The following is a 26,540-nucleotide window of genomic DNA, read 5'->3' on the forward strand; positions in this document are numbered from 1 at the left end:
GGGGGGCAAAACTCGCTCGATGAGTGTCTTGCTTAACGACAGAAATGTTGGGCTCCATTGTGGTCGTAAGACGAGGAGTACCTGGAAGAGGAATGTAGTAGGACCAAGTTTGACGTGGGTGATGGAACTAGATGTCCTTCCTTCTTTCCTTTCCCTCATTCCTACCTTCCTCGTGATAACATTACAGAGATTACATTTAAAAAGAGTAGGAAAACATCCCCCGAAGCAGTGGTGGTATTCAGCTGGTTCACACCGGATCGGGCGAACCGGTAGCAAGGATTTGTCGTGGGTCGCCGAACCGATAGTAAGTTCCTGAGCCTTAGAGGAGCCTTACGGGAGCAAAAACGCCCCCCCAGAGGCTCCTCTGAAGCCCAGAGGGCCCCCAAAACAGGTGGGGGGGTGGATGCAAAAAAGCAAAAAAAAAGGCACGCCCACCCAATCACAGGGCCACGCCCACCAAGCCATGCCCAAAGAACCAGTAGTAAAAAAATTTGAATCCCACCACTGCCCCAAAGTATTCGTTTAAAAAAAAAAAACATTTACCTTGAATAACACAATGGAATAGTCAAATAAAGAGACTGGGTCTTCATTTTCCAAAGCACCCTTTGCATACCATTCCACGGCTTTCCTTATATTTTTTTCTACTCCTTGCTGGCCCCAGAAAAGCATCTGTCCCAGGCGTTGCTAAATCAAGATAAAATGTTCCAATAGGAAATTGTTAGCCCTGCAAAGGTAGTCCAGAAAAAAGAAAAAAGCAGTACCCGGAGCGCCTTGATTCTATCTTTATTATATAAGTTTATATTCACAGAAGTACAAAAATCAAAATATTTCCCCCTCCTTTTCTGTTTAATCTCTGGAAAACTAAGGGTGGTCCTGTCGGAAATGTTTCCCAGGCTTCCCTCCCCTCTTCTGTGGTTGAGACATCTTTCACAAGGCCAGGTGTCCACTTCAGTTCTCCCTCCTGTCTGTTGTGGCCTGCCAGTGGCCAACAGAGCTGGCGGCAGACAGTGAGGAGGTTGAGGAGGAACATGGGTCAGTCCTGGAGTCTGGGGAACGCTCTGTCAAGGGCTCTGTGTCAGAGGCAGAGATGGGGCCAGGGCCGTCGAACAGTTATCAGCTTCTTTGGAGTCGGACATCAGTGGGGAAGAAGAACAGCTGGAGCCTGTTCCCAGTGTGGGTGTGCACAGAGCTGCCAGGAGAAGGGAACAGCTAAGGAACAAGAGTCAACTCGGGAGTAAAGCCACAGGTGGATGGTGAATGGCCCCTCCCAGAGGGAATAAAGAGGAGCGAAAGGGGAGTGGGGTTTGCAGGAGACAATTAGTTCAATTCATTAGGGTGAAGATCTGTTCCTGACTTCTTGCCAATTAATTGCTGCCACAGCGTGGTGTTTGGAAGCTATCCGTCTGGCAACTCTCCAGCCTGATAAAGATCTGAAGTTGTGAAATCTCATGAAAGACAGTTTGCTGGACTTTGTTGGAGAGGAATTCCCCTTAACCTAAATAAAAGGAGTTTTATCGGGATGAGGAGTCAGACTTCATGATCTTGGGAAAGCCTAGACCAGAACAACGGATTTTGTTTACCTGTGCGGCCGAATCTCCTCTTACTGCTTCATGTTTCAACCACATGAAAATATCCCCATTTTCTTTGGCCAAGGCTTTTAGTAACTCATCATCCTGAAGTCTGATTGCTTCAACCAAGGCCTAAAAAAAGAAAGGAAAAGAGAGCAAACACCGTAAACCCATCACGGCAAAATATCCTTCTTTCTACAGGAAGTTGAAGCTACTCGTCCTGCAAGCTCCAGACGAAATGAGGCAGGGGGGCCTGTTCCGGAAGAAGTGTTGCCCTGGGACTTTCGGTGTCCCCCTTTTGATCTTCAGCACATGGCTTCCCATATTTATATTTGATTAGTATTTGGATGGGAGGCTGTTTGGCAATTCCAGGGTTTAGGGGAGAGAACAGAGAGGGAGGGGAGAGAGAGATGAGAAAGAGAGATAGAAAGATACAGAGATGAGAGAGAGAGAGAGATGATACAGAGAGAGATACACACAGAGAGAGATGATATAGAGATAGAGACAGAAAGAGAGATGAGAGAGGGAGATAGAAAGATGAGAGAGAGACATGATACAGAGATAGACACACACACACACACACACAGAGATAATATAGAGATAGAGACAGAGAGAGAGTAGACAGAGATGATATAGAGATAGATAGAGAGACAGAGAAAGAGAGATGAGAGAGGGAGATAGAAAGATAGAGAGATGAGAGAGATATTATACAGAGAGAGAGAGAGAGAGATGATATATATAGAAAGAGACAGAGAGAGAGAGGACAGAGAGATGATATAGTGATAGATATATGTATAGAGAAAGAGATGAAAGAGGAAGATAGAAAGAGAAATGAGAGTGGTATTATACAGAGATAGAGAGACAGAAAGGGAGAGAGAGATATGAGAGAGGGAGCTAGAAAGATAGAGAGATAAGAGTGAGATTAAACAGAGAGAGAGAGGGAGAGACAGAGGCAGAGAGACAGAGACAGAGATGAGAGAGGTGGATAGAAAGATAGAGAGATGAGAAAGAGAGATGATATAGAGATGGACAGACAGACAGACAGACAGACAATTTCCTTGACTTGAATAATGGCTCGTTATGGATATGTTTGACTTTTTCAGTCTAGCCTACAGCCCTGGAATTGCCAAACAGCCTCCCATCCAAATACTAACCAAGTTCAAACCTTCTTGGCCTTTCAAACCCAATTGCAGATAGCTTGGTGCTGCCATATAGCCAGGCAACATAATAGAGGTAGTCTTTGACTTACAACAATTCGTTTTGTGACCCCTGAAAGTACTGTAACAACAGCACTGAAAAAAAACAGTGACTTACGGCCATTTTTCACAGTTACAGCCATTGCAGCACAAAATTCAGATGCCTGGCCACCAATTCATATTTATGACGGATGCGGTGTCAATCCCCTTTTGCAACCTTCTGACAAGGAAAGTTCAACAGGGAAGCCAAAGTTGCTTTACAACTGGGTTACTATCTTAACAATGGAGGTGATTCGCTTAACAACAGGGGCAAGCAAGGCTGTAAAATGGGTCAACCCTCCCTTAACAAATGCCTCAATCCTTTTACCTGATCTCTTCCTCTGGATTGTTGATCACGGGGTGTCTTTAGAGCCACGTCACTATAGTAAGCATAAGAGACCTCAAGATCCTGGGGATAATTACTAACCCCCTGGTAGTGCTTGTAGCCAAGATTCATCAAAGCCAGCCGGTCCCCTTCCTGAGCTGCAACCAAGCTATAGAGCAATCCCTGCAAAGGGTGAGATAGTTGGCAATCGAATCGGCACTGGGGAAGCCTTTAGGTCAGACCCAGGAAAAGCAACATCATATTATATTGCCGATCGCAAAATAAACCATAGCAAATGCAGAAACGTGGAAGTAGGAGCTCAGCTGATCAATCAGTTGGTCAGTCAAGAATGGAGCTAGAAGGCACCCTGGAGGTCATTTAGTCCAGTCTCTTGCTCAAGCATTTCTCAACCACTTGACTCATTGTTTTTCCATCCTTCCGAGGTGGGTAAAATGAGGACCCAATTGCTCCTGCTCCTGCCCTATTGCTCCTGCCAGGATGGCGCCGACAACAGCTGCCTCGGTGAAATGCTTTCTGTTATGTCTGTGGAACTGGTTGGAGTTCCCAACCAGGTCCGCTGTTTGAGCGGGAGCACCAGCCGCTCCCATTGGCTGGCTCCATTTGACAGTCGGCTATAAAAGCCGGCTGTTGAGCAAAGCCAGCCCTGTTGTCGCCAGCTAGTCTGCTAGTTAGCAAGCAGGCGCGACAACCCTTTATTCTCTGCAATAAAGCCTTGTTTGTTGTGCGCTCTGGCTTCTGCCTCTTCCTTACCATCGCTCTACAACACTGGCGGCGAGGATGGGATACGGTCGTAGGCTAGCCAGACGCGTCTGTTTCAAAAGCTGTAGTCACTGAGAGCGAAGCCACGGCGCTGAAGCCGCAGCCGCCAATGCTCACAAAAGCGCGAAATTCAAAAAACCGCCATTGCTTTGAGCTGTACTCACTGAGGCGAGCCACGGGCGCTGTGCCGCGGCCGCCGGCGCTCACAAAGAGCGCGAAATTCAAAGAGCTCCGTAGCCTAGAGAGACAGTCACAGCCTGCGCTCTTTTAAGAGTGCGAGTTCGAAAGCGACTGAAGAAGACGAACCCTGCAATTTCACAATGAATGCTAATCCAGCATTCCCACCATTCAAGCCAAACGAGGAAAGCATGGACTCCTACAAAAATCGTTTCAGCCATTTCCTCAATGCCATCGGGTTAGCTGAGCTGCTGAACATAGGAAGAAGTCCTATTTCCTCAGCTATTGTGGGGCTGCAGTTTTGACACGCTACAGCGTTAGTAAGCCCCACGCACTATCAGAAGCGTCCCATGGGATGAACTACAAGAAATCCTCTCCAACCACTACTCACCAAAACCATCCCAGATAGCCAGGAGAGTACGCCTTCAGAATTAGAAAACAGGCAGAGGGGGAGTCAATCAACGAGTATATGGCAGCCCTGAGGACAGCTGCCTTGCAGTGCGGGTTCAAAGACTACTTAGAAGACATGTTGTTGGACCAGATCGTCTGTGGGGTTAGAGACCTGAGACTCCAAAGGCGTTTGCTGGCAAAAAGGACTTGAATCTATCCTAGCCATGGAGGAAGCCCTAGCTGCTGAGCTCTCTGCCCAATCAGCAGCTGAGATTCAAGGCGCTCCATTAAAGCCCAGCAGTTCCACCATCCATTCAGAAGAAGTGCTCAGTGAAGAAGACCCCACAGACTCATCAGACATTAACCGCCTTAAGCATCAGAAGCCTTCACAGGTAGGAGGCGGGACAGAGAAACAACTTCGCCCCAAACAACCTCCCATTTGCCTAACCTGCGGAGGCTCCCACTCTAGGGCATCCTGCAGGTTTAGAAACGCCATCTGCCTGAATTGCCAAAAGAAGGGTCACCTCGCTAGAGTCTGCCAAGCAGGCGCACTTTGCCTCAAAGACCTCCACCACCTTCTAATTCCCAAAGGCAAGTGGAGGACTGCTATACCTGCTACCACGCTAACCATACTTCCCAAACACCTGATAAAATCAAAATTTCTGTTTTCCTAGAAGGTAAACCCTGCAGGATGGAGTAGACACGGGATCTGCGATCTCAATCATCTCCTGGGAAACCCTGAAGAAGATCCAGCCCAGACTGTCAAAGAAGCAGCTACAAAGATGCCACCTGACACTCACGGGACCGGTCTTCCCGTCGATCAGGAGAGTTTGCTGGAGGACCCGAGTTTCGGCTAGAATCACTGAACCAACAGCCGGGCGAGCCAGTTTGCCAGCCGGACCTAGCGACTCGCCCAGGTCAGCCCGAACAGGGGGAATCACTGAACTCTCAGAACACTCGCCAGGTCAAGCCCATGCCCCAACGACCGTCGGCGTGTCCGAGAGCCTGGACTTGACACCAGCCAACAGTTTACCCGGCTGCGACGTTCTGGTCGCCAGCGACAACCTACTTACCTACAGGACTACGCATGTTCCCAGCTGGGGAAAGTGTTATGTCTGTGGAACTGGTTGGAGTTCCCAACCAGGTCCGCTGTTTGAGCGGAGCACCAGCCACTCCCATTGGCTGGCTCCGTTTGACAGTTGGCTATAAAAGCCGGCTGTCGAGCAGAAACCAGCCCGTTGTCGCCAGCTAGTCTGCTGGTTAGCAAGCAGGCGCGACAACCCTTTATTCTCTGCAATAAAGCCTTGTTCGTTGTACGCTCTGGCTTCTGCCTCTTCCTTACCATCGCTCTACAACACTTTCTAATGGTACTGGGAGTATTTACACCAAGACAAATTCCTTGTGTGTCCAATCACACTTGTCCAATAAAGTATTCTATAATAATCTAAGTGCAATTGCTAGTCGTTCCTTCCTTTTCCTTTTCATTTCTGTCCTTTTCATTCTTTTCTCCTTCCTTTCTTCCTTGCTTCCTTCCTTCCTTTTCACTTTCATTTCCTTCCTTTTCATTTTTCCTTCCTCCCTCCCTCCCTCCCTCCCTCCCTCCCTCCTTCCTTCCTTTTTACTTTGATTTCCTTTCTTTTCATTTCTTCCTCCTTCCTTCCTTCCTTCCCTCCCTCCCACTGGTTAGAATACAGTATAACCCGATCCCTTCTTGTGACCTTCTGACCAGCAATCTCAATGAGGAAGCCAGATCCACTTCCCAACCGTGCTACTATCTTGACCCCTGCGGTGATTCCCTTAACAACGGTGGCAAGCGAGTTCATAAAAGGGGGGCAAAACTCCCTTAACAAAGTTCTCACTTACCAAGGGCAATTTGGGGCTGAGTTGTGGGAAGCCTTGGGAACCTTGGGAGGTCAAAAAATGGCCCTTCTGGAAATACCGGAAGTGGCGAAATGGGCCCATTTTCAGGCTCCAGAGGTTTCCCTCAAGCCTCCGTGAGGGCAAAAACGGCCTCCCCCGGGCTTCCAGTATTTCCAGAAGGCCCATTTTTCAGCCTCCCAAAGCTGCAGAGGCTTCTCTCAAAGCCTCCAGGAGGGCGAAAATGGCCTCAAATGGGCTGAAAATCAGCTGGGAGGTGCACACATGCGCAGTGCAGGTAAGTTTGGCTGGGGCTCGCATGCCCGCACAAATGGCTCTGTGTGCCACCTGTGGCACGTGTGCCATAGGTTTGCCATCACAGAACTAAAATAAATAAAATAAAATAAACAGACCCCCGCCCCCAGATGTCTATAAATACTGGAGCAGAAATGCAAGTAGCCAACCTCTTACCTTAAGTGGGTCTGGAGATACACCTAGTCCAATTTCGAAGATGACACCAAGAACATAAGAAGCTCTGGAATATCCACAATGGCTGGCATCCTTCAGGGCCAAAATGGAGGAGTTGATATAGAGTAAGCCATCCATTCGTGACAGGTTTCGAGCAGCCTCCTCGAACAACCTGCGTCCAATTTGGAATGCTAGATCCTTCTTGGGTTTGGATACTACAAATAGTAAGGTACAACGTATTATCAAGCCAGTGAACTGGTTTCGGATCTCTGCTTTCTTCCACCAGCATGTTTTTATCCCCCAGGAATGTCTACAATCAGGGAGTGGGATGCTGGGGGCTGGCAGGGGCTCGGGAGAGCCCCTAGCTAAGACACTGTGGGGCTCAGAGAGCCCCCAATAACCTCAGAAAGACAAGCAGCCAGGGAAAGCTCTCAGTAGGCTTAATTGAACTTCTGGGTGTTCAGCCAAGAGCATTTCACACCTGGTAACAGTGTGGCAAGCTAAATAATCACCCCACTCAGTGCTTGCGAGGGAGAGCCATTGAGAAAAATCAGATACATAGCCATTCGCCTCCAAGGGAATTAATTCCCAAATCATAAGAGTCACGTAACTCACCAGAAACTCCACTAAGACTCCCAAGGTCCTTCTCACAGTCACTGCTATTAAGCCTGGTTTCACTCAGTCTTTTTATTTAAGTATTAAATGCACAAAACAACAAACAACTTTTTGGTATATCATCTTTTTTTAGGTAATTAGGGCAAAGAAGCGACGTCGAGTTGGCCATGTCCACCCAGTCCCATGACCATCTACAGTAGCCTTGCCCACCTGATCTCATGACCAATAATCACATGACTACCTAGCCATGCCCACCCAGCCACATGCCCACCCAGCCATGCCCACCGAGCCAGTCATCAGGGCAGAGAGCCCCTTGCTAAAAAGTTTGAAGCCCACTCCTGTTTTACAATCCATCAATTCATGGTGTGGGTTGGTGGACATGTTTAGCTACGTTGCCAGACTGGCCAGGATCTTGGCTACCTGCCATCCCAAAGAAAGGCCTTACCTTCTGGAAACTGTGGAGTTGTGTCCTTCATTTCTTCAAGCATGCTGTGATTTTTTCCTCTCAGTCCTTTCTCCCAATCCAAAGCAACAGACTTCAGAGAGCTCCTGTATTTGTTGCTCAGTTCCAAGTAATAGTTGTTGAGGGGGCCTGAGGAAAATTGAAGAGAATGATTTCCTTAACAGAATAACGGAGTTGGCAGGGACCTTGGAGGTCTTCTAGTCCAACCCCCTGCTTAAGCAGGAGACCCTACACATCAACCCAGACAAAGGGTTGTCCAATTTCTCCCAAAGCCTCAAAGTAGCCCGAATAAGGGTGTGATAAAAATCAATTGCGATTCCTTACACTGTTGATTTTCTTCAAAATATTGCAGTGAGAACCCATGATTAGTTACTCCACTCTGAATATTAGCACGTTCCTGATAGAACATCTCGATTCTCTCCGAAATGTCTCTGTTAGAGAATGGATGAACAAACTGGAAAGGGGGAAAAATAATCTATTTAGTTTATGGAGTTGGCATTTTAAGAAAAAACATTGTATACATTGTCCGGGGAATATTGGCACTTTTAAGAAAAATGGTTCCCAAACAATTAGACACAAGGACGTTTTCCCCCCTCATGCCATCACTCGGCTAAACAACTAATTCCCACAACACTGTCAAACTATTTACTAAGACTGTATTACTATCATTCTTCTCATCTTTGCTATTACCTATCTTCTTTTTTACTGATGACTATAACTTTGTTGCTGATATGCTTACGATTTATATTGTTTTATGTAGTTTCCTAGTATGATTTGATTGCTTATTTAGTAACCTATGATTATCACTAAGTGTTGTATCTTATGATTTATGATGAATGTATTTTTATGATGACTATGACCATGACTATGGTACCTCCAGTCATCCCGTGGTCATAGGTCAATGATTATTGACCTCAACATGAAAGAAGAGATGTTATATCTGGAAGTCTGCCCATGGAGATTGTTGTGGCCTATTGGCCACCGGCCCCTCCAGCAGCTGGATTAGAGGAGAAGGAAGTGTGGGAGTAGTCAGAGCCAGCATCAAGGCAATCTGAGAGCTCCAAGGAGGGAATGGAGCTGGCAGAGAGCAATAGAGCCTGGGCCATCCATCAGCCCTCAGATAGAGAATCAACAGCCCCCAGGTCTGGAGGTGGCTGATGAGGAAGAGGAGGAACAGCTGGGTCCAGTGCCTGACACGTGGATGTGCAGAAAGCAGAGGAGAGGAGAGGAGTGGAAATCTATGGGCCATTCCTTGGGACAGAAGAAGGTGGCTGATGAAGAAGAGGAGGAACAGCTGGGTCTAGTATCTGATACATGGATGTGCAGAAGGGAGAGGAGAGCAGTGGAAATCTATGGGCAGTTCCTTGGGACAGAAGGTGGCTGATGAGGGAGGAACAGCTGGGTCTAGTATCTGATACATGGATGTCCAGAAGGGAGAGGAAAGGAGAGCAGTGGAAATCTATGGGCCAGTTCTTGGGACGGAAGAGCCATCATTGCTAGCAAAGCCGCACCCTAGCGGAGATGAATAGGTGTGATAGACAACAGCCTTGTTAGCCTGTGTTGAGAGAAAAACTTTTGCTGGAGCTGCTGACACTCCTCTTCCACTTCTTCCTCCTCCTCCTCCTCCTCCTCCTCCTCCTCCTCCTCCTCCTCCTCCTCCTCCTCCTCCTCCTCCTCCTCCTCCTCTCTACAATTCCTACTCCCTTCTAGCACTGATGATGTTACCTAGTTTGGGCAATGTAACATCTACAAGAAAGCTACCAAGCTCAGAGAGTACCAAGGACCCCACAGTTCTCTTCCTACTCCTCCTTTCTGCAAATCCCACCTCCTTCTAGCACTGATGATGTTACCTAGTTGAGTCATAAAACATCTGCAAGAAAACAAGCAAGCTCAGAGAGCCTCAAGGACTCCTCATGTCGACCCCGAACCACAAATATTCTCCTTTATTAGAACTTTCTGTATTCAGAAGTGAATCCTACTCCAGTATTTTTCTGCTAAGAAGCCATAATGTCCACGAAGTTATCAGAAGCTACAGCTATAAACAATGCCTGTCAAGCAGAGATTGATCTCCCTCTCCATATTTTCATCCTTCATGCACTCACCCTTCTGGTCTCTAAGTTGTTGAGACGGTAGTATTTCACTGATCCAAAATATCCTTTAATTCCTGGCACGTATCCACTGCCCCCCAAAACCAAGTACCCATCAGTGTCATTGTAGTAGAAATCTTGCTGAAAACTAGAGTAGAAGGCAAATCATTGTTTTAGATTTCCATTCTGGAAAGAGCCAGAGTGGTAAAACAGAGAAATCACATCCTGCATTGCAGCTCTGGAATGCTGCAGAATTGCATAGATAGATAGATAGATAGATAGATAGATAGATAGATAGATAGATAGATAGATAGATAGATAGATAGATAGATAGATAGATAGATATAGATGATAGATAGATAGATAGATAGATAGATAGATAGATAGATAGATAGATAGATAGATAGATAGATAGATAGATAGATAGATAGATAGATAGATAGATGAAGTAAGATAGAGGGAGATAGAGATAGAGATAAATATAAATATAAATATAAATTGTTTCTGGTTCTAGGGAGGGGTGCTCATCTCCATTACAAAGCCGAAGAGACAGCACTGTCCGAAGATGTCTCTGTGGTCATGTGGCCGGCATGACTAACTGCTGAAGACACACGGAACGCTGTTCCCTTTCCACCAAAGGGGTCCCTATTTTTCTACTTGCATTGTTTACATCCTTTCAAACCGCCAGGTTGGCAGAAGCTGGGACAAGGAACGGAAGCTCACTCCATTACGCGGTGCTAGGGATTCAAGTTGCTGAACTGCTGACCTTTCTGATCGACAAGCTCGGTGTCTTAGCCATTGAGCCACCATGTGTGTATGTGTGCGTGTGTGTGTGTGTGTACACACACATACATACACACACACACACACACACACACACACACACACATATCCATTATATATATCTGTTATAATAATGGAAAAGTTGGCCTTACATAAAAAGTTGATGTTGAAAGATATTCATACTCTTCCCAACAATGGTTACGTTAATCTGAAAGAAAAAGTTAAATATTAGTTCTGAAAATGTGCATGATAGAATAAACAAAATCAATACAAGCCCAGTTTTGGCCTGAAAGTTTTGGTTTACAGTGTTCAATTGAAGGATAAAAATTAAAGGTTCAAAATCCTATCTGTGGGGTAAGATGTCCTGCTTATTTTTTAAGAGCTCATCTCAAATTTACACTCTCTATAAATATTTTTGTAAAAATCTGGGCCAATGCAGTGCCTCAGAGGGCAATGATTCATGGTCTGATTTGTTGGTGGGATAAATAAATACCTATTAAACCCTTAGGAAGTCGCTGTCTAAGCCATAGTATCCATCTAAGCCAGGAGCTAAGCTTGCTACCAAAAATAGCTGTCACAATGGCACAACTGAACCAAGAGCAATTGCAGTTTCCTCACCTCTCTCATAGAAAAAAAATGTACTCCTATAATATCCACAATTCTTTTGGGAAGGCAAGACAATTATGCTAGTATTGTATAAAACCAATGTAGTGTGTGTGTGAGAGAGAGAGGGGAGGGAGGGAGAGGGAGAGAAACATAGAGAGAGGGAGAGAGGGAGAGAAACAGAGAGGGGAGAGGGGAGAGAAACAGAGAGGGACAGGGAGAGGGAGGGAGAGAAACAACAAAAGGGAGGGAGGGAGAGAAACAAATAGAGGGAGGGAGGGAGAGAGAGACAGAGACAGAGAGGGAGAGAGTCACACAGAGAGAGGGAGACAGAGAGAGAGAAAGACAGAGAGAGACAGAGGGAGAGGGAGAGAAATAGATGGAGAGAGGGAGAGAGAGAGGGAGGGACAGAGAGAAACAAAGGGAGGGAGGGAGGGAGAGAGAGAAAGAGAGGGGGGGAGGGAGAGAGAGAGTTACCTCTTGTCCATTAATGGAGAGATCAAGTCGAAACCACCGCTTTAGAGGAAGGGGGAACGTAGTCTTCGCTGCAAGGTCCCCTCCTTTGACAAGGTGCATTTGGATGTGAAGATAACCTGAAATATGATCCCCAACCCATGAAGTTACTTAGTAGATTTCTCACTGATGAACAGTTGGTCACCATGCATACAATCTCTTTCCAGTCGAGCTGGATTCCTGATTCCTGATGACTCTTTGGGGTTTGGCAAAATCTGCACACTCCAATTACACTCAAATACAGTTATCCAATGTTTTAAAAAATAACATATCATTCATTCACATACTCCAAGACCCCGCATACAAACCCCTAAAGACAGACCCCACCACCTACCTAGAAAAAACTACCAAATCCAAAATAAAAGCCTCCCCCATCAGTGAAGAAATCCAGCAACGAATCATACCCAGAGAAAAATCATCCAGATGCCCCAAGCTTTATGGTCTCCCCAAAATACACAAAGAAGGAACTCCACTCAGACCAACAGTCAGCTCCATAGGCTCACCTCTACAAAACCTAGCCAAATTTCTCGCCAAACAACTACAACCTTATGCAGAATCCATCAACTCATACGTAAGAAACTCATTCCAATTCATCGAGATCATAAAGAAACAAAACTTACAACCTAACGACCTACTAGTAAGCTTCGATGTCATATCCCTCTTCACCCAAGTGCCAATAAAAGAAGCCTTGACAGCCATCCAAAACAAATACAACCCCCCCAAGCACATCCTAGATCTAACCAACCACTGCCTATCCAATACATACTTCACCTACAATGGACAAAAATACAAACAAATAGAAGGAGCACCCATGGGATCACCCCTCTCACCTGTCATTGCAAACCTCTACATGGAACACTTTGAAACACAAGCTCTAGAAAAATACGACCACAAACCCAAACTCTGGCTCAGATACGTAGATGACACCTTCATAATCTGGCCACATGGGAAAGAAAAACTGAACAACTTCCTCACACACCTCAACAGCCTACACCCCAAAATACAATTCACCATGGAAACAGAAGCCAACAACCAACTTCCCTTCCTAGATGTCTTGGTATACAAAAGATCCAATGGCTCCCTAGGACACACCATCTACCAGAAGAAAACACATACTAACCGCTATCTACATGCACTCTCACACCACCACCCAGCACAGATCAATTCCGTAGCCAAGACACTCATCTCCAGAACAAAATGCTTAGCCGATGAACAACACCAAAAAACCGAACTACACACTCTCACCAACGTACTTGCAGCCAATGGATTCCAAAGAAAGAAGATTACCCACCTAATCCAAAAAGAAACCCCAACCAAAATCCAAGACAGAGAACAAGAAAACGGCAAAGCCCTCCTCCCATATATAAAAGGCACTACAGACAAAATTAGCAAGATCCTCCAAAAACATAACATCAAAACAGCATTCTGCACAAACAGAAAAATATCGACCATCCTAAGAAACCCCAAAGACAAAATCGAATTAGAAAACCAAGGAGTATATGAAATCCCCTGCACTGCCTGCCCTACCACATACATTGGACAAACTAACAGAAGAATAAGTGCACGCATTGAAGAACATAAGAACTCAATCAAAAAGAAGAAACGACCTCTTCCCTGGTCCAACACCTCAAAGCCACAGGACATGAAATTGATTTTAAAAATACCAGAACTATCGCCAAAACCGAACACTTCAACAGCAGAATAATCAGAGAAGCCATAGAGATAGAAAAACGCCCACACAGCATGAACAAACGAGATGACACCTCCCGCCTTCCAGCCATTTGGAAACCCGCCCTCATGAACAGACGAGTACCTAACATGAAGAAGGACACCAGACCCACACCCATGAGAGCCACACAAGATGCCACCACCACACTTCCATGTAGAAAACAGACTCCCACCCACTCAGAAGATGAGACACGACCATGGACCAGAAGCTGCACGGCAGCTGCATCACTACCCACTTCAAACCCCTCCGAGCCATACATGAAGCAAACCGACACCCACTATGAAGATGCAGAAGGACCACGAACTCGAAGCCAAACAGCAAGATCACAACTCACCAGCTCAAATCCCCAGCAACTAAGACTAACCTGAGCACAACCAAGCCCCCACCTGAACAGAACACGCCTCCAACCAATCAGAACACGGCTAACCCCCAACCAATCAGAACACAGCCAAACCCCTACCAATGAGAACACACCCCACCCAATCAGAACACAGCCAAGCCCCCACCCAATCAAGTCCCACCCCACTGGCAGTTAAAAGGAGGAAGCAGCTGCAATCTCACATTACTCTGAGAAGCACAGAGCCGGAGACAGAAGCCTGAAGATGATGAATGAGACTTCATCAAAACGTTGCCTAGATACTTTGAATCTTACGCGGAGAAAACCCAACAACCAAAGATCCAAATACCGAGAACTCAGAAACATATATATATATATATATATATATATATATATATATATATATATATATATATATATATATATATATATATATATATATATATATATATATATATATATATATATATATATACAATCATAGATTTTCACAGGTACAGGTATGTAGGTCTAGGTGTGTTCAAGTCTTTTCCCGTGTAAGATTAAGAGAATCTTGGCGATGTTTCGGCAAGGTCCAGCTGTTGCACCCTCCGACCCCAAAACCAAACAAGCTGACACATGCCAAGAACACAGACCCAGACCCCAAACTCGAAGCCAGACTAAAACCCAGAATGCCATATCACAGCCACCCGCTCAGGATATCACATCAGAAAACTCAGGAAATTACACCACAAGAACTCAAGAAGTTGCAACACAGCAAATGACCCAGGATATCAAAGCCCAAGACCAAGGATACCACAGCAATAAGTCTCACAACCCATTACCCAAGCTGTTACTACACAGGAGGCTAATGGAAAAGAGATCAAAACACAAATGACCCAGGAGATTAAACGCAGGACCCAGGATACCACAACAAAAGAACTCGCAAGCCCATCACACAAACCATTACCCAAGCCATTAAAACATGAGAGGCTAATGGAAAAAAGATCACTACAAAACAAATGACCCAGGAGATTACAGCACAAGATCCAGGATATCTCCACAACAAAACTCACAAGGCCATCACACAGCCCATTATACCAACATCATCAACCAATCAAGGGGCAGCAGCGCAGCCAACCAGCCCAGCACACCAGCCCCCACCCCCCACCAGTATTTATAGAGAGACAGCAGCTCCGATCATACACTGCTTGTACTGGCACGAAGCCAAAAGCACCAGCCTGAGGATGGTGAGTGGGACCTCACTGAAACGTCACCAAGATACTCTTAATCTTACACAGGAAAAGACTCAAACACACCTAGACATGTATGTATGTATGTATGTATGTATGTATGTATTCATTCTTAAGTTTTTGCGGGTATTTATATGTATAGTATTCAGTTTTGTTTGGGTATTTTCCCACGTCGAACACTATACAGAACCCTGATGATGGCAGATGAGATTCTGCTGAAACGTTGCTACAACTTTAAAAGCACAACTATAATGACGTGGGAAAATACCCGAACAAAGCTGAATACCATACATGTAAGTACCTGCAAAAACTTAAGAAAACACACACACACACACATATATATATGTGTGTGTGTGTTTTAAATAGGTTGGGGAAGGACAGGCAGAGCCTGGGGGCAGAGTCAAGAGAGGAATAAGTGGAGGTGGGATTCAGCCCATTTGGACCGGTTCTGGAGAACCGGAAGTAGAAATTTTGAGTAGTTCGGAGAACTGGAAAATCCCACCTCTGAATGGCCCCGCCCCCATCTCTTCTCTGCCTCCCATTGAGTCTCAGCTGATGGGCCGGGTCTTCTTTGGTTGCTCTGCACAGGAGAATGGAGCTGGAAAGCAGATCGGTGGGGTGGGGAGGGAATGGGGATTTTGCAGTATCCTTCTCCTGCCATACCCACCAAGACACACCCCACCAAGCCAAGTCACACCCACCAGGCCATGCCCACAGAACCGGCAGTAAAAATTTTGAATCCCACCACTGGGAATAAGCCTGGAGTCATTACATTCCCAGAAGTAGTCAAAGCTTTGGTTTCTGTGCTGACTCGTTAGTTGACTAGATTCTTATTATATAGGCCTGAGCTGCTTAACTTGGAACCTAATGTGTGGTCCTGATTTTATCAGTACCTGATAAAATATTTTAGAAAAATATTATTTTTCTCATCCAATTTAATGGACCCTCTGAAAACTATCCATAGGCCCACATGGGGTCTGTGTGTCCCAAAATAAGAACCACTGATTGACACTGTCAACCAAACTTTTTAGAAAAACCCTACCTTGTGCACTAAACTTTTTGTATTCATCTTAAAAGCACAGAAGTGCCAATTGTAAAAGAATCAGAATCATCTTTTGCAATGGTTATAAGTACCCATCTAGATCAAATCCAGAGTCACGTTCCTTCTACCAGACTGACTTTCTTAAAAAGGGTTTTAGGGGAGAGGGGTAAAAAAATCAAATTAAATTTGCTTTGTATCTTCAGGCAGTGTTAATTCAGTCCACCTGGAATTTTCTTCCTCTTACCTTCATTGGTTAGAAATATAGCAGGGGTGCCGTACATTTCTCCTGAATCGATGAAATACAGGATGCCACACAACGCTCTCTCACAGAAGTGCAGTAAATAAAGCCATAGTGAGATTGTAAAGCTGTACAAACACAAAACACTGGTGAGAAACAGCTCACTGACCACTGAGACTACCTGAATAACATCCAATCAGTTCAAAGCAGATGAGATGTTGGTTTTATCTCTTCACCTAAATGGAAAATGGTCCATTGAGATGCTTTTGTTGAAGGACATCTATTGATACAAGAAACAATGACTAAGGCTGAGATGGAAAAGGCGACAGTTCTTCACAAACCATGTAGTGATTAGCAATGTCCAAGATATTTTAGGGACAAGGGCGATGTCTCCCTTGGGCAAATCCTCAGATTCTTCCTCAGTACTCAAGAGGGGATGACCTCATTCTTGGCACATCAGGAACTGGGTTAATTAATGACTCTGAACAGCCAGCTGAAAGAGATTTACGGGAAACTTCAGCTGGGGACAGTTTGCAGGGTCTGACGGTCAGTGAAGAGTTGTCTTCCATGGTGGATCTGAGAGCATGCAAGGCAAAGAAAAGACAAGAGCAATGGAGTTCTGCCAGAAAGCTCAGGAGAAGGCCCCACCCATCTTGATGGGCTGCATCAGAAAGCTATTTGCCGCGGCAGGCAGAGGGAGGCATTGCTGGGAACAACCTCTTTGGTTTCTGGCTGTGTGTGTTTGTTCCTCATGCTTCCTGCTTGACTTTGGGCCTTGTAGAGACTCTGAACTTCTCTTGCCAAATGAGCTCTGGTGGGTGTATTTCAGTTTGGCCTGGAGGATTTTAGTTTGTTTGGCAGACTTATTTTTTGGAGTGACTTTCCATTGTTTTGTGGACTATTAGCCATTGCCTTGTGGGCTGATCTTGGCCTGCTTGTGGATGGATTCATTTGGGACAGTTCTGAGGCTGGGTGAAGGGAATTGCTGGGGAATATTAATAAACTCTAAACCAGGGGTCGCCAGCCTTTTGGACCTCAGGGACCACCAAACTCATAATTTTAAATCCCGTGTACCACTAATATGCATTTTGACTGATGGTGGCTTGCTGATGTTGGTGGGAAAGTTGGTCCCCTATTCCAGAGCTGCAGTAATCACAGGACTGGCCCTTTGGTCATCCTGGAGCAACTGCTCGTCCACCTGGGTGCGCTGGACTGCCGTGGACTGGAGGAGCTGCTCCGGGATGACCAAAGGGCCAGTCCTGTGACTACTGCAGCTCTGGAATATGGCACCGACTATCCCAACAATGTCAGCAATCCACCCCGGGACGGATTTCCCTCCCCTGCCGTTGGTCTTACCTTCTAGTTCCAGCTCATGTGGCTCTACTCAAGGTAAGGTTTGCGCTTGGCTGAAGGGTGGGAGCCAGCCGGTAGGTGCACCATGTGGGTGGTGCAGCCTTGTGTTCCTTCACAGCCTGGATTAATTGCTTTGGGGGAGACATTTCTCTGCAGACCACCAAAATGTTCTCATGGACCACCAGTGGTCCCCAGCCCACCAGTTGGCAACCACTGCTCTAAACCACACTCGTGTGTGTGTGTGTGTGTGTGTGTGTGTGTGTGTGTCAGCCCAACAACAGAGAGAGTCTTAGAACCCAACACCTAGGACAGACAAGGAACTAAGCATGGAGACACAGTGTTTTACATGGGAAACAGACATAAAGCCTAGGAGAGTTTTGGAAAGTGATGGCTGTTCTGAAACCATGGAACATATGCTAAGTTCTCTCCTGCACAGGAAGTGAAATTGGGACTAATGTAGTGACAGCATCAGAGGTGGGATTCAGCAGGTTCAGATCAGTTCTGAAGAACTGGGAGTGGAAATTTTGAGTAGTTCGGAGAACCGGCAAATCCCACCTCTGACTGGCCCCGCCCCCATCTATTCTCCACCTCCCTAGTCCCAGCTGATCGGCTGTGTCTTCACTGGTTGCCTTGCACAGGAAAATTTGAGCAGGAAAGTAGGTTAGTGGGTTGGGGAGGGAATGGGGATTGTGCAGTATCCTTCCCTTGCCATGCCCACCAAGCCATGCCCACCAAGCCACACCATGCCCACCAAGTCACGCCCACAGAACCAGTAGTAAAAATTTTTGAATCCCACCACTGGGCAGGGGGCATGGCTGGGGGCATGGCCAGACCAACGTCACTTGCGTCAGGGGCACCTGTGGTGGCCAAGTGCTAAGGCAGGACTTTCCTCAGACTCTCCCTCCCTCTCATTATAATCTTCCTTCCTTCCTTCCTTCCTTCCTTCCTTCCTTCCTTCCTTCCTTCCTTCCTTCCTTCCTTCCTTCCTTCCTTCCTTCCTTCCTTCCTTCCTTCCTTCCTTCCTTCTCCCTTCCTTCCTTTTCTTCTTCTTCCTTCCTTTCCTTCTTTTTTCCTTCCCTCTTCCTTCTCCTTTCTTTTTCCTTCCCCTCTTTCCTTCTTTTTCCTTCCTTGCTCTCTTCCCCTCTTTCCTTCTTTTTCTTTCTCTTTCCACATTCCCTTTTTTTCCTTTCCTGTCCCTTCTTGCCTGCTCAAATGCAAAGAGGAAACATTTCTCCTTTTTGGTTTTGTTTTTAGTTTGTTTTGCTAGCCCTCTGCCAGCGAAAACGGAGCCCGTGGGGGCCACACACAGCTCCCCTATAGAGCCTATACACATTTCAGAGAAAAGAATAAAAATGATTTATCCTTAGGGAATGGCTTACGTTGGATAACTAAGGTGATGTTTCCGGATGGCTTCAAGCTCTCGGTTTTTAAACTTCTGAAACTTCTTCACAATTCCTGTCCCCTCTCCGCTAGATGCATATGGAAAGTTGATCTCCATCAGGTCTGTGAAAAAAATAAGACCCTTCTTAATGCAATTGAGGGAACTAATACTTTCCGTGTCATTTTGATTGGTTTTGCGGCGGGGACGGGACAAAACAAACCCTCAAGAATTCTTTCGCTAATATTCTCACTCCGTTCTTTGATGAAACACTGCCATTGTTAAGGGGACCGTGCAGTCGTTGAGTGAATCCAGGCTCCTTCACTGACTTTGCTTTTGAGGAACTGGCTGGGAAGGTGGCAAATGGGGACCAGGTGACCCTGGGATTCTGCAACCATCATGCCAACTGACGAGCACCCAAATTCTGATCCTGTGACTATGGCTCTGACGGTTGTGAGAATTGGATATATAACGGTTGTCCCCAATTTGGGTCTTGTTCTGACCTGGGCTTCCCAAGATCATGAAGCCGACTCCTTGTCCTGATAAAACCCCTTTTATTTAGGTTAAAGGGAATGCCTCTCCAGCAAAGTCCTGACAAACAGTCTTTCATGAGATTTCACAACTACAGACCTTTATCAGGCTTGGAGAGTTACCAGGCAGATAGCTTCCTAACACCACACTGTAGCAGGAATTACTTGGCGAGAAGTCAGGAACTCTAATGAATTGAAGTAATTGTCTCCTGCAAAACCCACTCCCCTTTTGCTCCTCTTTATTCCCTATGGGAGGGGCCATTCACCGTCCACCTGTGCCCTTACTCCCAAGTTGACCCTTGTTCCTTAGCTGTTCCCTTCTTCTGGCAACTCTGTGCATGCGTACACTGGGAACAGGCTCCAGCTGTTCTTCTTCCCCACCAATCTCTGACTCCGAAGGCAGCTGATAACTGTCAGATGGCCCTGGCCCCACCTCTGCCTCTGAGTCGGCTAGCTGTCATGATTCCAGCAGTTACACCAATTAAATCATGAGTCTAGAGCCAAACTTCCAAAACCTCAAAAGGATTTATTTGGGAGTTAACGTGTCAGCATTGCCTGGGTGTAGCCGACTCTGAGACACATAATTCACTGTCACCTTTGACCCTGGTTTTCTCCCATCCCTCTGGGTGTACCATAATTCATAGTCTCCAATGGGACGCATCCATAGCCCAGAGTCCTCAATCATGCTCTCCAGTTAGAGTTTTGCATGGCAGAAACTTCAGTCACCTAGTTACTATCTCTGAAAAACTATATGTGGAATGCACTTTCAATTTCCAAGCTGCCGCACTGCTCTTTCAAACCCCTTTTCCCTCTCCCTTTTGGTTGGCAACTCTAAAAAGACCATAGAAATGTTTTCTGAGTTGAAAGCTACCCTGTACCCAATTGCTGCAAACTCGCAATGGGGTTGCCAGTGAGAAGGAATCCGTGCATCCGTACCATTTTCGTGAGGACACCGAGGTATCCTGTTGGCTTGGCGTTTCCATGCCTGTTCCGTGTTCCACGTCAAGCACCTGTTATGTTCCTTGTAGGGACGCTCGAAAGGTGGAACCGGATCCAAAAAACTGTAATCCCGTACAATGGCATGCCAGTAGCTTTCTGCTTGCGGAGCATGGTGCACCATGGCCTCCTTGTGAGTAATCCAGGCATAGAGAATCACATAGTCTACATTTAATGATCGCTTGATCAGATAATCGTCTCTGAAGACCATACTATTGGGGAACGTCAAGCTGACGGTTCGATTCGTCCGGACGTGACCACCTTCCCATCGTTTCTTGTACACCGACATGCTGTTCCTGGATTCCAAGGAGGCTTTCGCTTCCAAAGTTACGACGCAGGGCTTTGAGCAGAAATAGGACACCGAAATGCCAACGCTATTGCGCAACGTTTTGTCCTGAACGTTCAGGTGAATATAATCCTCGGAAAATGTCTGGCGTTGAATCTCCGGAGTTATTGGCGTGGTCAGCCAGGTTTCCCGCCCAAACGTTATCCCGCTTTTCTAAAGGGAGAAAAAGAAGAATTGTTGGATTTCACCTTAAGGCTCCAGACCAGCTTAAGGAGTTGTTTTTAATGATTTTATAAAAGCCAGAGGTGGTATTCAGCCGGTTCAGACCAGTTTTGAAGAACCAATAGAGAAATTTTGAATAGTTTGGAGAACCGGAAAATCCCACCTCTGACTGGCCCCGCCCCCATCTCTTCTCTGTCTCCTGAGTCCCAGCTGATCGGCTGGGTCTTCTTTGGTTGCCCTGCACAGGAGAACAGAGCTGGAAAGCAGGTTAGTGGGGTGGAGTGGAAATGGGGCTTTTGGAGTAACCTTCCCCCAGGAGTGGGGAGGGAATGGGTATTTTGCAGTATCCTTCCCCTGCCATGCCACTAAGCCATGCCCACCAAGCCACGCCCACAGAACCAGTAGTAAAAAAAATTGTATCCCACCACTGATAGAAGCCATTGTCTCTTGGACCTTTTTGCCAAGTTACGCATTCATTTCATTGAATTTATATGCTTATAAAGGATGCTTCCAGGCTAAGCTTTTCAATAGTTGTTGGCACTTGGTTGGTGTGACAGTTGGATCTGGTGGTTAAGGCACCAGTCTCGAAATGGAAAGACAGTGAGATCTAGTTCCTCCTTAGCCATGAAATCCAGCTGGGTGACTTCGAGCCAATCACCAGGAGACGGTGAGTTCTAGTCCCGCCTTAAGCAGGAAAGGCAGCCGTGTGACTTTGGGCCAATCACCAGGAGACGGTGAGTTCTAGTCCCGCCTTAGACATGAAAGCCAGTTGGTGACTTTGGGCCAATCGCCAGGAGACAGCGAGTTCTAGTCCCACCTTAAGCAGGAAAGGCAGCTGGGTGACTTTGGGCCAATCACCAGGAGACGGTGAGTTCTAGTCCGGCCTTAGCCATGAAAGTCATGTTGGAAAGTCATTAATTAAAAACTTATTAATACTAACAATTAATAGAATTAATTAATGGGAGAAGGAGCAGGAAAAATCAAAGGTATAAGTCCAGATCAGGTGAGACCTGGCTCAAAAACAGGAACCATGAGAGGGACCTTGCAGTCTTAGTGGGTGATCCCTTAAACTTAAGCCAACCTCGTGCAGCAGCAGCCAAAGAGGCTAATACAATCCTGGATTGTATAAACAGAGGCATAGAATCAAAATCACATGAATTGTTAGAACCGCTTTATAAACCCTTAACAAAGACCACATTTGAAATACTGCATCCAATTTTGGTCACCACACTACCAAAAAGATGTTGAGACTTTGGAAAAAGTGCAGAGAAGAGCAGCTAAGATGATTAAAGGCCTGGAGACTAGAATATAGGAAGAACAACTGCAAGCATTGTGTTTGGCTAGTCTAGAGAAAAGAAGGACTAGGGGGGACATGATAGCTGTCTTCCAGTATTTGAGGGGCTGCCCCAACAGAAGAGGGGGTCCGATTATTCTCCAAAGCACCAAGAAGGCAGGACAAGAAGCAACGGATGGAAACTAACCAAGGAGAGAAGCAACCTGGAATGAACGAGAAACTTCCTAATGGTGAGGACAATTAACCAGTGGAACAGCTTGCCACTAGAAATGATGGGTGCTCCATCGCTGGAGGATTTTAAAAAGATTCTAGACAGTCACTTATATGAAATTGTATAGGTTCTCCTGCTTGAGCAGGGGGCTGGACTAGACGACCTCCAAGGCCCCTTCCAACTCAGTTAACCTGTTAAATCTGTTAAATAGTATAAATTCTCCAGCTTGAGCAGGGGGCTGGACTAGACGACCTCCAAGGCCCCTTCCAGCTCATTCATTCTCAATTCGACACGGATTCCGCAGCCGGAATCCATGCAAACGGACCCAACGGGAGGCCAGGCGAGACCTTGGGGCAAAAAAGGAAGAGGATACGGCGGGGTTCGGCGGGTTCGGCCAGTGACTCACCCAAAGCAGTAGGCAGAGGCTGAGCAGGGATCGGGCGGCCGCGGCGCTGTCCATGGCTCTTGCCCGCGGGACTCGGCTCGCCCGGGGGCGGAGGAGGAAATCCTGCTTCGTGGACAGGTGAAGGAGGAAGCGGGGAGGGGCGCGGCAGGTGCGCCACCTGGCCCGGCCCGTCCTCGCTCTTCCGCCCGAGGCTCTGGGCTGAAGTCGGAACAGGTGCCCCTCTGAGCTTGTGCAGAGCGCCCTGGAGTCCCGGGACCGAGGGCCCCCTTTCCTTGGGGTCGGAAAAGTGGAGTCTGAGTGGAAGTGGTCTCAGCGCGCGCGTGCGCGCACACACACACAGACACAGAATTTGCAACTGAAGAGCTGGGGAGGGTGCAGGTTGGCCCCCTCTCCTCTCCTCTCCTCTCCTTTCGCTCATTCTCTCCTTCCTCCCCATTTATCCTTTTTCCCCATCCATCCTTCCTGTGCCCATCCATCTCCCATGGCCATTCATGCAGAGAAAAGTCCCGAAGCCGTTCAGGGCTCTTCTGGTGGCTGGGCCTAACTGATTTCCCTCTCGGAAGGATTAGCCTTCGCCCAGCCCAGCCAAGGGTTTGCACGAATCTCCAAAGCAGGTTTTTTTTTTTCCTTTTGCATTTATAACTTTTGACATAGATAGTGTGGAGTGTAGTTGAAGTCGATGAACACTGCACAAAATACCAAAAGGAAAAAAAAATCTCAATTAAGATTTAGATTAGTGGGTTTGAGATCGTCTTCATTGTGCCCAGCGTTTAGCCTCAAATTATCCTAGGCTGGTGGCCAGGAGGTACTTAGGGTAGGTAGGTAGGTAGATTTGACATGACATTAAAAATGATTTGGCAATAATAAAAACTTCATGTTCTTTTTAGATAGAAAATGAGAGGGGGAGGAGAGAGGGAGAGGGAGAGAGAGAGAGATTTGACATGACATTAAGAATTGTTTGGTAATAATAAAAACTTTATTTCTTCCTTTTAGATAAAAGAGATAGATAGATAGATAGATAGATAGATAGATAGATAGATAGATAGATAGATAGATGATAGATAGATAGATAGACAGATAGATAGATAGAAAGACAGACAGACAGATAGATGATAGATAGATAGAGATAGACAGATAGATAGATGATAGATAGATAGAGATAGATAGATAGATAGATGATAGATAGAGATAGACAGATAGATAGATGATAGATAGATAGATAGATGATAGATAGATAGATAGATAGATAGATAGATAGATAGAGATAGATAGAGATAGATAGATTTGACATGACATTAAGAATTGTTTGGTAATAATAACTTCATTTGTTCTTAATAGATAGATAGACAGACAGACAGATAGATAGATGGATGGACAGACAGATAGATATGAGAGGGAGGGAGGGAGAAGCATTCCAGATGCTACCTGTTTAGACATATAGATAGATATATACAGTATACAGGTCCTCAATGGAAGGCAGGTTGGTAGTAATTCAGAATTGGTAATAAACTGCAAAAAAATTAATTGTCTCTGCTTTTCTGAGGCTGATTGCCTCTGGTTGTCTCTGGCTTTCCTTGGGGAACTGGCTTAGGCCGCCTTACAGTTGCCTTGTGTGAGTGAGCAACCCCATTGCCTGATTCAGCTGCTTCAAATGTTTAAAAGGCACATCACCTCTAAGGTGAGCTGGGTGACAGCCTAGCAGGAAGCAGCCTTTTTAAACACCTGGATGAGATGGGCTTTCTGCTGGGTTCCAGAATGTCAGCCTTGTATTCACCACGGGCCTGTCTTACGCTGCAGAAGAAGCCGTCAATCTTACGTTAAGAGGCACCCAACTGGCCTGCTGGCTCTTTTCTGCATCCATAGAGAACCTGCCTTTCGGTACTGGGACCAAGCTGCCTTCACTGGGCTGCTAAATAATGAAGTTTCCGACGCCAGAAGATTCCTTCACATTCTTCTCTTCATGAGTTTTGTCGTTGTTTGTGGATGATTCTTTCTGAATAAGGGATCCCACCCGGAGTATGAAAGCAAGATAAAATATTGATCACGTTCTGTCATGCCCCCGTTGGAGTCTGAATCAGAGGAGGAAGACAAACAGCTGACAGGGCATGGGAGAGTGGCTCCATTGGCTGTGGAGGAAATTGGGGAAGGGCAAAGTCCAACTGGGCAGAGCAAGGGATGAGGTAGAACAAGGGAGAGGGAGTTCAGAGGAAGACCCAGGCCCAGCCCTTCTTCATCCTAGGGCATGCAGGGAGGAACGGAGAAGGGAGCAACGTGGGTTGCATGGCTTATGGGGGAGGAAAGGGCCCTGATTCCCTTCATTAGCCACAGCTGGGAATGAGAATTTAAAAGAGATGCAAGCTGAGTGCTACAGCTGCTGGTAGCAAACGTGACTTTATCTTGTATTGACTTTGCTTATCTGCATTCTTAGCATCTTCCCCAACCGTGTTGAGTTACTGCCATTCCTTCACATCTGGAATTCCTTCTCTTGCCCTGCCAGACTAATTACCTCATTTTGCCTTGATTGGACTTATAGTTACAGTTTTTGTTGACCACCTTTTGGACTTGATTCTCTGCAGCCAAAGGCTGTTCCTGGGAGAGTTTTTCTCCAGCCCAGAAGGTAACCTGGACATTGGGGGTGAAGTTGGAGCTAATAAAGGGACTCCTGCTGATTATCGGACTGTGTTGCCTTTGTGCCATGCCCTGCGTCATCACATGTTCCTTCTGGACTTTTCTGACCGCTCTCCATATGTGCCCCTTGGAAAGACAGCGGACAGTCAAAACATTATCCATGCCAGGTCCCTGGTCGGCGGAGGGAGGAAGATAGAAAAGGAAGAAAGCAAACATTTTGGTCGATGCCAGGGGTGGGATTCAACCGGTGTAACAACCGGTTCGATGAGCGCATGCAGAACTTGAAAACAGCCCCTGTCCAGTTCTAATACTTACCTTCTACTGCAGCCCCACTGAGTAAAACAGCTGAGGTGCTGCACTAATCAGCTGAGCTGCAAAAGTGTCCTGACCCACTCCCTTTTCCAACAAATCAAACACAATCCAAAAGGAACAAAAACCTTGTAATGCTTTTGCAAAATAATTAACTGTGATAAGCACAAGCCTTGCCAAACTGTGCAAGACTTGTCAAAAGATAACAGACAAGAAATAATTTGCAGTACAAGAATCTTCAAATATAAACTCAGGATACTAGAATGTCCACGAGGCTGGAGTTTCAAAATGTCTTTGCCTTCTGCAAAGATGTTTGTTTCACAGTTGGCTTTTATCTTCTTGAAGGAGGGGCCATTACCTTTCAGCCTTACTCCCGAATCGCCTGTGCTGCTGCAGATGCTCTTTCCTGCAAGCAACCCTGCGTGCATGCGCACTTGGCACAGGCTCCTCATTGCTGCTGCCAGCCCCCACAGTCTCTGAAGGCA

At 46.3% G+C, this 26,540-nt stretch overlaps 3 protein-coding genes across 5 annotated transcripts in view; 1 reads left to right on the top strand and 2 right to left on the bottom strand.

Moving 5' to 3' along the window:
* SEL1L3 (SEL1L family member 3) overlaps positions 1-23,243 on the bottom strand; it is a 53,395-nt gene extending 30,152 nt beyond the window's left edge. For 2 of the 3 annotated variants that reach the window (XM_087936520.1, XM_087936521.1), the window contains exons 1-13: positions 23,119-23,227; positions 20,640-21,198; positions 19,175-19,298; positions 16,449-16,570; positions 11,829-11,944; positions 10,901-10,956; positions 9,981-10,113; positions 8,203-8,332; positions 7,861-8,007; positions 6,804-7,015; positions 3,132-3,311; positions 1,581-1,700; positions 544-684 (exon numbers count right to left, since the gene is read on the bottom strand). In XM_087936520.1, coding sequence (XP_087792646.1) covers positions 544-684; positions 1,581-1,700; positions 3,132-3,311; positions 6,804-7,015; positions 7,861-8,007; positions 8,203-8,332; positions 9,981-10,113; positions 10,901-10,956; positions 11,829-11,944; positions 16,449-16,570; positions 19,175-19,298; positions 20,640-21,198; positions 23,119-23,172 — 2,094 coding nt within the window. In that variant the 5' untranslated portion in view covers positions 23,173-23,227. Of the gene's footprint in view, positions 1-543; positions 685-1,580; positions 1,701-3,131; positions 3,312-6,803; positions 7,016-7,860; positions 8,008-8,202; positions 8,333-9,980; positions 10,114-10,900; positions 10,957-11,828; positions 11,945-16,448; positions 16,571-19,174; positions 19,299-20,639; positions 21,199-23,118 lie in introns of all 3 variants that reach the window. The other variant, XM_026699767.2, reaches the window with a different exon arrangement.
* The window catches only part of HMX1 (H6 family homeobox 1), a 243,007-nt gene that overhangs the window by 123,773 nt on the left and 92,694 nt on the right, over positions 1-26,540 (bottom strand). The window lies entirely within an intron of this gene.
* Positions 23,306-26,540, top strand: part of CPZ (carboxypeptidase Z) — a 36,082-nt gene continuing 32,847 nt past the window's right edge. Inside the window, exon 1 of the mRNA XM_087936523.1 lies at positions 23,306-23,732. The gene's annotated coding sequence lies outside the window, so the exon portion shown is untranslated. The remainder of the gene's footprint in view (positions 23,733-26,540) is intronic.

Source organism: Pseudonaja textilis, chromosome 6 (assembly GCF_049901715.1).
Source record: "Pseudonaja textilis isolate UNSWEBS1 chromosome 6, rPseTex1.2, whole genome shotgun sequence".
Classification (NCBI taxonomy): domain Eukaryota; kingdom Metazoa; phylum Chordata; class Lepidosauria; order Squamata; family Elapidae; genus Pseudonaja; species Pseudonaja textilis.